Source organism: Littorina saxatilis, linkage group LG10 (genome assembly GCF_037325665.1).
Source record: "Littorina saxatilis isolate snail1 linkage group LG10, US_GU_Lsax_2.0, whole genome shotgun sequence".
NCBI lineage: Eukaryota > Metazoa > Mollusca > Gastropoda > Littorinimorpha > Littorinidae > Littorina > Littorina saxatilis.
This window is the reverse complement of record NC_090254.1, coordinates 10,485,851-10,498,890: the sequence shown is the minus strand read 5'-3', so window position 1 is coordinate 10,498,890 and position 13,040 is coordinate 10,485,851. Positions and strand designations below refer to the sequence as shown.

At 38.2% G+C, this 13,040-nt stretch overlaps 1 protein-coding gene across 1 annotated transcript; it reads left to right on the top strand.

Annotated features, from left to right (window-relative positions):
• The first annotated feature begins 6,294 nt into the window (after positions 1–6,294).
• Positions 6,295–10,676, top strand: LOC138978163 (uncharacterized). The gene is made up of 7 exons (XM_070350824.1): positions 6,295–6,434; positions 7,527–7,815; positions 8,505–8,560; positions 8,966–9,001; positions 9,370–9,433; positions 9,681–9,715; positions 10,444–10,676. Exons 2-7 carry the CDS (start codon positions 7,703–7,705, stop codon positions 10,662–10,664), a joined length of 525 nt encoding a protein of 174 aa, XP_070206925.1. The 5' UTR covers positions 6,295–6,434; positions 7,527–7,702; the 3' UTR covers positions 10,665–10,676.
• Positions 10,677–13,040: the final 2,364 nt, after the last annotated feature.

The following is a 13,040-nucleotide window of genomic DNA, read 5'->3' as shown; positions in this document are numbered from 1 at the left end:
TTTTTCGAACATTTCAATAAACTACAAGAGTGTGATGAAAATGAAATGGATGATAGTAATGAACCTTTAAATGAAGCAAGTAATGAATTTCTTAATGCGCCTTTTACAAAGGAGGAAGTTATCAAATGTATAGACAAGCTGAAAAACAATAAGGCATGCGGTCAAGATAAAATAATTAATGAGTATTTAAAAGCGTCACATGATCGAATGATTGATATTTATGTATTGTTGTTTAATGTTGTTTTGCAGTCAGGAAAGGTTCCAACACAATGGGCTGTAGGCGAAATTATTCCATTGTACAAAAATAAAGGCTCCCAAGCTGACCCCACAAATTATAGAGGAATTACTATACTCAGTTGTTTCGGAAAACTTTTCAGTGCAATTTTAAATGCTAGGTTATCAAACTTTTTGGAGAGTAATAATAAATTAGGTCAAGAACAAACAGGTTTCCGCACAGGTTTTTCAACACTAGACCACGTTTTTACTTTGCATTGTATATTAAATTTTTTTCTCAACAAAAAGAAGCGACTGTTTTGTGCATTTGTAGACTATGAAAAAGCGTTTGATAAAGTTCACCGTGCATTTTTATGGGAGAAATTAGTTAGTTCTGATGTTAATGGGAAGTTTTTAAAAACTGTAAGAAATATGTACGAAAATGCCAAGTCTTGCGTTAAAGTTAATAGTGAGTGCTCTGGATATTTTCCCAGTTTGTGTGGAGTTAGACAAGGGGAAAACTTGTCACCGCTGTTTTTTGCTCTATTTCTAAATGATCTAAAGCCTTTTTTGTTGGAAAACAGTAATGGTTTACAAACTATGTCAAGGGAGGCTATTGTGGTTGGAATGGAAGATACTGATGTAAATGCTTTGTTTCAAATGTTTTTATTACTGTATGCGGATGATACTGTGATCTGCTCAGAGTCTGAAAAAAACCTGCAAGAATGTCTAAACAAAATGCACGAATACTGTTTAAAATGGCGTCTAAATATCAATGTAAACAAAACGAAAGTTATAGTTTTTTTCCAGAGGTAAAATTAGAAATAAACCATTGTTTACGTATAATGGCAATTCAATCGAAGTAGTGTTTGATGTAATGTACTTGGGCCTTAAAATTAATTATAATAATAAATTTTCAGTCGCACAGAAGAATCTATATGATCGTGCCTCAAGGGCAATGTTTGTTCTTTTGCGTACGTGTAGACAATTGTCACTGCCTGTGGACATACAAGTTGACCTGTTCGATAAAATGATTGCTCCAATCTTACTATATGGATGTGAGGTTTGGGGTTTTGGTTCCTGCGAACTTGCTACTAAACTTCAATTACGTTTTTATAAAATTGTTTTCAAACTAAAAAAATCAACTCCAAATGCTATGATATTTGGTGAACTTGGAAGATATCCACTAGATGTTAATATGAAATTCAGAATGCTTTGCTATTGGTATAAACTGATTAGTCCTATTCATAAAAATAAATTTTCTAGTATTGTGTACTGCTTTACTTATAAATTGTATATCAACAAGATGATTGAATCTGATTATTTATGTTTTATTGAAAAAACCTTAAATGAAATTGGTCTCCCTGGCCTTTGGACTTCTCAAGAAAATGTTCAATATTCAAGCGCATGGTTTAAACAGAAAGTAAAAAGAAGCTTGTATGACCAGTATATCCATAAATGGTTTACAGAAATTGGAACAAAAAATATGTTTTGGAATTATCGAATGTTTAAAGATATTTTTGCATGTGAAGACTATGTCACACACCTGCCATATCAGCAATGTGTTGCAATGATGAAGTTCAGAACATTAAACAACAATTTGCCTGTACAGAAAGAACGTTACCTTAACATCCCGAGGTCAGAAAGAACTTGCACCAAATGTGTATCACAAGACATAGGTGATGAATTCCATTATTTATTTGTCTGTGATTTTTTCAAAGAAGAAAGAGCTGAGTTGTTACCACCTTACTATTGGAAAAAACCTAATGCACTTAAATTTAAAAAGTTGTTTGCTACTAACAAAAAGAAATTGCTAAAGAATATTTTGGACTTTATTAATAGAATCTGTAACAGTTTTTCATAATCTTTTTAATTTTTATTTATTTATTATATTAGCATATATCATGATTGTATTGATTGTATTTATTGTTCAAAATGCCCCCAGGGGTTATGGACTAATAAAAAACTTGAAACTTGAAACTTGACTAAATATTTTAACATCGAGGGGGAATCGAAACGAGGGTCGTGGTGTATGTGCGTGTGTGTGTTTGTGTGTGTGTGTGTGTGTGTCTGTGTGTGTGTGTAGAGCGATTCAGACTAAACTACTGGACCGATCTTTATGAAATTTGACATGAGAGTTCCTGGGTATGAAATCCCCGAACGTGTTTTTCATTTTTTTGATAAATGTCTTTTATGACGTCATATCCGGCTTTTCGTGAAAGTTTAGGCGGCACTGTCACGCTCTCATTTTTCAACCAAATTGGTTGAAATTTTGGTCAAGTAATCTTCGACAAAGCCCGGACTTCGGTATTGCATTTCAGCTTGGTGGCTTAAAAATTAATTAATGACTTTGGTCATTAAAAATCTGAAAATTGTAAAAAAAAAAAAAAATTTATAAAACGATCCACATTTACGTTCATCTTATTCTCCATCATTTTCTGATTCCAAAAACATATAAATATGTTATATTTGGATTAAAAACAAGCTCTGAAAATTAAATATATAAAAATTATTATCAAACTTAAATTGTCGAAATAATAGTTATAATAATAATAATAATAATAATAATAATAATAATAATAATAATAATAATAATAATAATAATAATAATACGAATATTTATAACGCGCACATATCTCACCAACAGGCGACTCAAGGCGCACATACACTCGTTCACACACACGGAGACTTAAAGTCACTAGCACACACACACACCATCAAACATTAAAATATGTACAGTTATTCAGGGTGGGATGGGGTGGGCAGTGTATAATGCATGGATTATTTGGAAAAAAGGAATGTCTTGAGTGCAGATTTGAATGATTCGAGGGACTGTTGTTGGCGGAGGGGGAGAGGTAGTGTGTTCCATTGGCTAGGTGCTTGGAAAGAAAATGAGCGTTGACCTGCTGTTTTGAGTTTGGTGTGGGGGATGTTGAGCTTGAGGGAGTCGGCAGATGATCTGAGTGTTCGTGAAGGGACATAGAGAGAAAGAGAGTCGGAGAGATAGGCAGGGGCGAGACCATGGAGGCATTTGTAGGTGAGAGTGTTGATTTTGTAGGTGATACGGGCAGGAACGGGCAACCAGTGGAGCTGATTTAGGAGGGGGGTGATATGATCTCTCTTTTTCTTTCGTAGGACAAGACGGGCAGAGCTATTTTGAATGCGTTGGAGACGAGAGATAGAAGAAGAGGGAAGACCCGCCAAGAGAGAGTTACGAATAGTCAAGACGTGAGAGAATGGTGGAAGTGACCAGTTTGGCGGTAGCATCTGTGTTGAGGTATTTGCGGATAGTGGCGATGCGGCGGAGTTGGAAGTAGCAGGTGCGAGAGACAGAAGAGATGTGTTGTTTCATGGAAAGGGTGTTGTCTAGAGTGACTCCGAGGTTTTTGACAGCAGAAGACAGAGGGACAGAAGAGTCAGAGAGTTGAAGAGAGTCGGAGGTGGCTTTGGAGAGTTTGGATGTAGTGCCTATTAGGATAGCTTCAGTTTTGTTGCTATTGAGCTGAAGTTTGTTTTCTGTCATCCAATTCTGCACGTCAGTGATATTGTCAGAGATAGAGGAAAGAAGAGATTCAGACTGGTCAGGGGAAGAGCTGTTGTGAAGTTGAGAGTCGTCGGCAAAAGAGTGGTGGAGAACGTTGTGTCGGTCAAGGATGTGGTCAAGAGGTTGAGTGTAGAGAGTAAATAGTACAGGCCCAAGGACTGAGCCCTGAGGGACTCCGCACTCAAGCCTGATGGGGTCAGAGTTCAGTTTGTCAATCGAAACAGTCTGGTAGCGGTCGGTAAGATAAGAAGAGAACCAAGAAAGAGCTGTGCTATGGATACCAAAGTCAAAGGCCGCTGATAGATCAAGTAGAGCAACGGCAGAGATTTCAGCTTGGTCAGTGGCAAGGAGGAGATCATTAGTGATTTTGAGAAGGGCAGTTTCGGTGGAGTGGTGAGGACGATAGGCAGATTGAAGCGGAGAGAGAAGATTGTTGCAAAGAAGGTGAGAGTTGAGTTGTTTCAGGACGACTCTTTCAAGGAGTTTGGAAATGAAGGAAAGGTTTCAGACAGGGCGGTAGTTGCTGAGGGTGTTTGGGTCAAGCGATGGTTTCTTCAGTAGAGGTTTGACAATAGCAGTCTTAAAGGAGTTGGGGACAGTGCCTGTTTGCAGAGAAGTGTTGATGATCTCATTCCTTGTCGGTTCCTGATTCCAAAAACATATAGATATGATATGTTTGGATTAAAAACACGCTCAGAAAGTTAAAACAAAGAGAGGTACAGAAAAGCGTGCTATCCTTCTTAGCGCAACTACTACCCCGCTCTTCTTGTCAATTTCACTGCCTTTGCCATGAGCGGTGGACTGACGATGCTACGAGTATACGGTCTTGCTGAAAAATGGCATTGCGTTCAGTTTCATTCTGTGAGTTCGACAGCTACTTGACTACATGTTGTATTTTCGCCTTACGCGACTTGTTTACATTTAGTCAAGTTTTGACTAAATGTTTTAACGTAGAGGGGGAAATCGAGACGAGGGTGAGGTGTATGTGTGTATGTGTGTTTGTGTGTGTAGAGCGATTCAGAGAAAACTACTGGACCGATCTATGACGGCTTACTTGTGCCAAAACCTAGGGTTATCGTTTTCACGTGAAAATTAGTAATTAACAGTGTTAATTACTAATTTTCATTTTTGCCTCGTTTTCGGTCACAGTAGTCGGATTTTAAGAGTCCGCACTGAGAGGCTTCAACGCCCGGCAAACATCACTCTCACACTATTTCTAAAATATCTTTTAATAGAAGGCCTTATCGAGCAAGTAATTCGACGGAGATACATGTCACTGTTTTCTGCAACAGCGCTATCCTAAACGTTGTTTTGGGTATCTTAGTAAAGAATAATCGACCCTGAAAACTTTCGAAACGAAGCTGTTCGTAGCAGACGGACTTTTGATCGGCTGTGGTCTCACACTTTCACAGATATCTTTCAATATAATTCCTTATTCGACAAGTTGTCAGGCAGACAGCTGTACTTCATATTTGTTTCCACTACCACACTCATACATTTGCTTAAAAGTGTATTAGGGAAGGACAATCGATCCGAAAATGTTCGAACCGAGAGAGGAAAAATGGCGCCCGGTCGGACATGTGCAAAAGGTCCGACGACTAGCAGACGGATCTCTTCATCGAGACTCACACACTTTCACAAATATCTTTCGATAGAATTCGTTATTCAACAAGTTTTCGGACAGACAGTTGTATGTCACGGTTATCTACACATGCGCTCAGCTCTTAGTGTTAATTTACATCTAATTAAAGAACTATAGATGTTTTTAAGCTAGAGCTTGGATACTATGCACACTTCAAGGCTTTAATAATCGACCCTCGTCAAGCTCTGGGGTCACAGGGGGTCATATTCGATTCAAGAAAACTTAACATTGATGTTCTCTCATGCGTTTTTAAAGCTAGAGCTTTGAAACTTAACACCAAGGGGTTGATAATCTACCGACGTGACCCTAGTTTGGTTAACCCCAGTCACATTTTTGGGGTCACGGTGGGGTCATGTTTGCAAAAGCTTTACATTGAGGTTTTCTAAATTTTGTTTGGAGCAAAAAGCCTCCAAATTTCATAAAATTGTAGGTGTTGGTAATTGAACTGGCATGACCAAAATTTGACTTGTTTTCATCACATTTTACAGTCCCAGCAGGAAAATGTTTGCTGGAAAAGATATTCACTACTAAAAATGTCCATTGAACTACCAAGGATATAAGTCTTGACCTCATTAAGCTATGATGTCATTGTTTTGATTTGGTCAGTCTTTGCTAGACTATTGGTCATATTATGACATCATAATGTCAGAAATGTGACCATCCACCATATGCATGATTTTTATATTTTTACATTTTCTTAGAGAGTTCTCTTTAACATTATTTTATAAAGCTGAAACAGCTATTTTTCCTTCCTCTAAAAATAAGGTGGTTCTGGAAGGGGCAGGGATAACGAAGACGAGTCGTGTGCAAGCATTTGCTTTTCTTGTTGTATTTGAACCAGTTATCAGGTCTTCATATTAATCTTACCATCAATCTTGATGAATTCTTGTGGAATGTAAAATGCTTGTCATCCAACAAGTTTTAGTTGACTGATTTGATATCCGTTGTTCATTTTAGATGAAGATGATGACTCCCAGTTTGAACCTGTTGACTTTGAGGACCAGGCCCCAGTTCACTTGCCAAAACCTCCAAAGAGTAAGTTTTGCCTGTGTATGGTCATGTATATTTCTAAACATGTTTTCCTTTTTACATTTAGTCCAGTTTTGTTATTGCTTCAGATTGACATTGTTTTAGGTTTTTGCCATTAAGTTGAAGCACTTTCCGTCTTGCTGTGCTAGCTTTTTACAAGATTATCAACCAATTCATTCAGTTTCACTTCCGTTGATGATAACATTTTGAGGATAACTTGTAAGCTGGTGAAAACATCAAGCTTCATGAGCATGATCACTTGCAGAAATCTGCAATTTTAATTCCAATTTGTTTGTTTTTATATCCCTTTAACCTTTTAACTACCAAGTTTATTGTTCTGTAGAATCCCTCAGCTCCCAAGTTATTTTGAGCAGAGACGGTCAAAAACGGGTATGCGTGTTTAAATTATTATTACTCAGTTTCTCTTTGTCAGATTGATAAAAAAAATTGGTATGTTATTGGATAGGGATCAAACTTCAAAGAGCATGTGTTCTTCTTCTTGGTGGTATGTATGTCGCAGTGTTATCATGATTTATCTACCTGTTTACCTGTCAATAAAGTTGAAAAATTACGCTTACTTGTTGCTCCGGTATATCATCCGTTTCGCTGTCACTTGTTGATATTCATTGAACGATCAAAGTAGGTCAGATCAGCAGTGTTCACAGAAATGCTGATGTCGAAGCCAGAATCTTCTAATTGATGTCTATTTTCGTGGAGATAATCAAGCATAGTCATGAAATCAGGATCACTGTCATCTGAATCCATGTCGGCACCAAGCGCCCAAAAGATTTGGTGAAAAAAGATTGATTGTAACTCTCACAGAGATCGAAAGCACATGGGAAAAAAACAAGGCGGAAGTGAGACAATACCACAAGAAAATTTTTCCATTTTTATGTAACATTTTAATGGACAATAAAGTGTTATTGTTAGAACCTGTGTTCAACAACTCTTTACATTCACTTTTTTTCTGCAGATAAAATTAATCGATTCTGTGTCCTTTGTTAAAAACAGTAAGAGAGGGTATCACTATTCTCTGATATCTTGTAGGCCAAGTTTTTTAGGATGTTTATGAAATATTAATTTAAGAGTTTTTTCTAGGCTTACAGGCAAAAAGAAAAGAACCTCTACCTCTACGTCCTTCTTCCTCATCTGGTCGACGACCATCCACAACATCTGGGGATCGACCACATGGGACCTCATCTGGGTCACGATCTGGGCCAAGACCTCCCACCACCTTATCTGGGGATCGGCCTCATGCGAGATCTGGGGATCGAATGGACACAACCTCATCTGTATGCACATCTGGGCAGCGACCTCCAACTACCTCATCAGGGGATCGAACACATCCTTCTGATGTTTTTCGGGAAGGGCAGATGCCAAGCTACAGGTGAGTAATCTCAAAAAGTGCCTTTCAACACAACATGGCTTTTGGGGCTAGAAAGCCACCATTAGGCATAAGGAATATGCCTATGACTGTCAAGACTATCGTAAGTGATTAGTAATTGCTGAAATATTTGCCTTTGTTCTTCATTCATGGGCTCTCACATGTATGACCGTTTTTACCCCGCCATTCCAGCAGCATACCTCAATTTTTGACATGTATTACAGGATATTTTCCGGGCCCACTTCTTTTTGTTCACATGAAGGGAAAATGGTATAAGTATGCTAAGTTATGGGAGATCATTAAAAAAAACTCCTTCATGACCTTCCAATTAAGAGGCTGGACGTCTGACCAACCTGCCACAGCTCCCGTCTGTTCATTTCTCAATACCTAGACGGGTTGTGGGACCTCATGCTTTATTGTTTCACGGAACAAAAATTGCTGATCTCTAGAGCATTCATTAATATATTGCTAGCTTCTAGAAGTTCTTGGATCGTTTTACGAAAGAAAATGTGACATATTTTCTGACCATCGATAACAGAAACTTTCATGAGTCACATTTCTGTTACTGGCAGACAGGATGACGGGCAGTTCAGGAAACCATTCCTTTTTTTTGTTGTAGATGGCAAGTATATTGGTTTTTTAATTAACATTTGCTTTGTTCATCAAAATAAGTATGCCATAATTTGTTGCAGTTCGCCATCATCAGAGGCGAGCGATACAATGACCGGCGAGTTCAACTTTAGTGCTGGTCAGTGAGTTTGTTGGCATTAAAGGAAATAACATTGTTCTTGTTAAGATATATGGTCTGATCATAATTGCAATGTATGGTATTGGGGAAAAGCTATGTGGATTAGCCTGTTTTTGTTTGCTTTACCTGAGTGATAGATGACTGTTGATTCCGAACAGTGGTTGTCGTGGTGTGCTTTCTTCGAACATAAAAACAAAAACGTTGAGCTCTCTTTTATGTGTTAAAAGCTGCAAGTTGTTCTTTTTTGGGATTGGAAGCCAAAGCCTTAAAACTTTGCATACTGGATGACTTCCTTGAAAATATCCGACTCAACTTCTGGTCAAGAAACCCACCTTTAGTTAGCTTTTTGATTTATTCCTGTTTAATGTTCCTGTTTTGCATAATAAGGTTTCTTCCGTTTATCAGGTGACCCCTATCCGGAGCGACAACCATCTGATTCAGGTAAATGGTAACCATCTCCTTGTTTTACCTACACTGACAACACAGTTTTGCAATTTAGTTTTTCTCTTTTATTGCTGTTCTCCTCGGTCAGTAATCAGGCTTTTTTAACACCACATTTGCATTTTAACTTGTCTCAGAAATCAACTTATTAAGATTTAGAGAATGGTATTGTCAGGGTTGCCTTCTTCTGAATAATATATTTCTAGGAAAGGACAAAGACAATTACAAAACAAACAAAAATTGCTCTGTGTGTTGTACAGTGTTGGTGTTAATCAGTCATAATCAGTTGAAATGAGAAAATACTGGGGAGAAAACGAAAGTTATATAGTCACTGGTTATATATTTATGTGTTTTTTGTGTGTTTTCAGTACCATTGTCATCGACGCCAAGGCCTGCCACAGAAGGACTAACACGACAAGTTCTGGCCTCCTGGTAGTTGCATTCACTATTTTGTGTTGAATTAATTTTTTTAAGGTTGTGAATTTCTTACAAAGAGTACAAACCAGTTTTGTTTGCCACTCTGATTTTTCTTCGGGTAAAAAAGCTCTATACTCCCCCCTATTGTTCAGTTTTTGTCATAACAGATGTCACAATGTAAGAGCTAATTTTTCACTGAATATTTTTTGGAATGGGGTTGCTGTGAGCATTCGGATGTTAACTTTTACATATTTTGTTACAGTTCCCCAAGTTCCGAGGGATCATCAGAAAATGCTGGTGAGTGTCAGAAACAGACTGTACCATTGTGCAGAAACTCATTGAAACAAGCAAGATTAAAAACGTATGTCGTCAAAAGAGTCGTGCTTGACGCAAGTGAGCGTCTTTGGAAAGAGCAGTGTTAGGCCAGCATCCCCCGCGGGTTAGGGGGAGTCCCATATTGGTTGGGACGAGAAAGAATTTACCTGATGCTACCCAGCATGTCGTAAGAGGCGACTAACGGTTCTGTTTCTCCTTTTACCCTTGTTAAGTGTTTCTTGTATAGAATATAGTCAATGTTTGCAAAGATTTTAGTCAAGCAGTATGTAAGAAAGTCCTTTGTACTGGAAACTTGCATTCTCCCAGTAAGGTCATATATTGTACTACGTTGCAAGCCCCTGGAGCAATTTTTTGATTAGTGCTTTTGTGAACAAGAAACAATTAACAAGTGGCTCTATCCCATCTCCCCCCTTTCCCCGTCCCGATATAACCTTGAATGGTTGAAAACGACGTTAAACACCAAAGAAAGAAAGTGTTAGGCCAGCCGTTTTTTAGGCCAGCCGTTAGACACAAAGAGATGTGTCGGAGGTCAGGGTTTCTAGGGTTTGATAATCTATCGACATGAACTCGCTTCCGGTAATAAAAAAAACCCAGGTGGTGTATCACAGATTATTGAAATGGGGAAGAATATATTTACAGCGGAACCTATAACGAAGGAGAGTTGTAAAAAGCTTTTTTTTTCTCTCCAGGTTTTCAGAGAAATGTACTGATGAGGCTGAGAGTCATCGAGGAGCAGGTCGCCGGGATATATGGTTTTATGCAAGCACAAGCGTCTGCCACTTTGGTAACGGGGGAGGCAGATCCAATGCCCAATCCTGTCCAGTCCATTGAGGACCTGGAACAACTGTGCCAGTCCTTGGAAGAGCCGCAGTTTTACAGAATGATGGTATGCATCTCTTCATGTGCCTAATCTTTTTTCTTTTTTTTTGAAGATATTAGTTGATCTGGCTTGTTTACACCACAAGTGTTGGAAGATGCTTGGAATTTGGATGCAAAAGAATATTCAACCTGGTGTTTTTTTATAAACACGTGCTAAAGTTGTGGCTGTGTTGCTTGTACTCAATGAGCTGTCTTGTTGATTTCTACAGAATGAAACCAGCACAAAAAATTTGTAAACTAAATTAGTTAAATGTACATTTTATGTTGACTTGCTTGATGACAACTAGTATACTATGATCATAGTGCAAACTTATGTTAAGTAATATGGCCAATTTTAACCTTGCTAAAGGAACAGTTGATGATTGAAAACATTGCCACAATTTGCTAGAGGTAGAACATAGTACTTAAAATACTAAAATACTTGATTTGTTTTCGGGGGCGAACCCTCGGCGACACTACAAAGAGAGTGATGTCTAAGATTGCTACCAACAGCATCTGGTCAAGCTTCAGCTTGAAGGGAAGGAAAGGGAAGTTAAGCTTCCTTAGCCTTCCCTGCGCTCGACTGGTCGTCAGTAAGTAAAAATGCCTTTATTTAAATAAAATTCCTCATAGACTGTCCCTAGCTGTATTATAAGGTAAGGAAAAGCCCAAAATTGCGTTTTTGTGTGTTCGCGCTACACACTAGAATACAAACCAATTTGCACAAAACTTGCACGGTACATAGGTGATACTGAGAAAACAGATAGCATATCATCATCGCACAACACTGTAACGTGTCTCAGCAAGAAATCGGTGTTCTGTCTTCCGAGAGCAAACATGGCACTCCGTAAACTTGATGCCGCGAACACATTTTAGACCTAATCAAACCTAACTACTTTAATCGTAGCACAAGCTTCAGATCTAAAACTATACAATATATGCTCATGGCATTTAGATTCAGCCCGCAAATGTACTGTATAAACCACGCTCTGTTTTGTAAGTGTCTGGCTTCATACCCTTTCACATATCAGCAAATCAAAAACAAGGTTACCCACTATGTAGATCTACATTTTGATACTTGAATCATCTTCCAAAATGGTATTAAAGTTATGGCGATTTGAAAATAATGAATTTATGATGAGGCCAGAAATGATTCCAAAGCAATAAGTATGTACAACAAAGTATAATAAAAAAAAGCCTTTTTTGCCACAACTCAACTTATAGAACATAGATCAAAGTATGTCATAGTGTCAAAACCCCAAAACACAGTTTTTGGTTAATTTCAATGGGGTTTCCTTTACTAGTAGATCACTATTTTCTAGGCCAATGTTCATAGAAATTCAAGGAGAGAATCTCTTCCACAATATGAATCAGTATTAATATGAATCAGTATGCCAAGTTTCTGAATATGTTATTTCTGTTACAGAAACATGCCAGAGGAACCACCCCACCGCAACTCTTGGAGACATCGAGCTTGAGCTCGCAGAGTATTTGAAACATGCCCCAAAACGAGTTGGTGGTTCCAAATATCAGGTTTGCAAACATTTGTCTGTATGTCCTGCAGTTGAGTTCAGTGGAACATCACCACCCACCCCCACCCCCCCTCTCCCTGAACCCCCCTCCTTCTTTTTTGTTATGTCTGTAAACAAAATAATTCTGAGGTTCTTCCTTGATTTGCTCAGGGGGTGGTAAAAAAAAAACGGGGGGTGGTTTGTTATGTCTGTAAACAAAATAATTCTGAGGCTCTTCCTTGATTTGCTTAGGGGGTGGTAAAAAAAAAAGGGGGGGGGGGGGGGAGATAGACAGTCTGTTGTTGTCTTGTGGCCAAAATCTGACATGACAAGGTTTGAAAGAAGGGACATAATGGTTAATTTCATATATTAAAAAGAAATTATGTCAACACAATACAAGGTCAAGACATAAAGACAGTGTTACAACAAAAAAACCTGACCTTAGTTGAAAAGATGTGTATATTTACTCCAGGCTCTGGTGTCACTAATATTAATGTGCTGTCTTTGCTTTGTGTTTAGCGACCAGCATCAAAGAGGGGCATCCAGGACTGCCTGGGAGACGAGGACCACTGACCATTAAAATGAAATAAATAGCTGCTTGCACATGCAATGTTGCATTTTTTTCTGATGAAATAAAATTGTTGATCGTATCTTTAGTTTATGGTTTTACTATATAATAGTCCTATGACTGCGTGTGAAAGTTGGTGCGTGTGTGTGTGTGTGGGTATATTTACAAAAACCTACATTCACTTTCAACGTTGCATTCACGTCAAAATCAAACCAAACCACAACCAAATATTCACGTTGTGTCAACGTGTAATTCTTGACCTAAAAGTTACGTTCCATTCACGTGGACATTACGTCAAAATGCAACGCAATTTCAACCAAACCACAACCACAACCAAAAATTCACGTTG

Bases quoted from the DNA above. Each gene is read 5' to 3' on its own strand.
- LOC138978163 (XM_070350824.1), top strand. From the start codon at position 7,703: ATGGACACAACCTCATCTGTATGCACATCTGGGCAGCGACCTCCAACT. The intron at 7,816-8,504 runs GTGAGTAATCTC...AATTTGTTGCAG, and splicing joins GGGCAGATGCCAAGCTACAG to TTCGCCATCATCAGAGGCGA. The intron at 9,434-9,680 runs GTAGTTGCATTC...ATTTTGTTACAG, and splicing joins CGACAAGTTCTGGCCTCCTG to TTCCCCAAGTTCCGAGGGAT.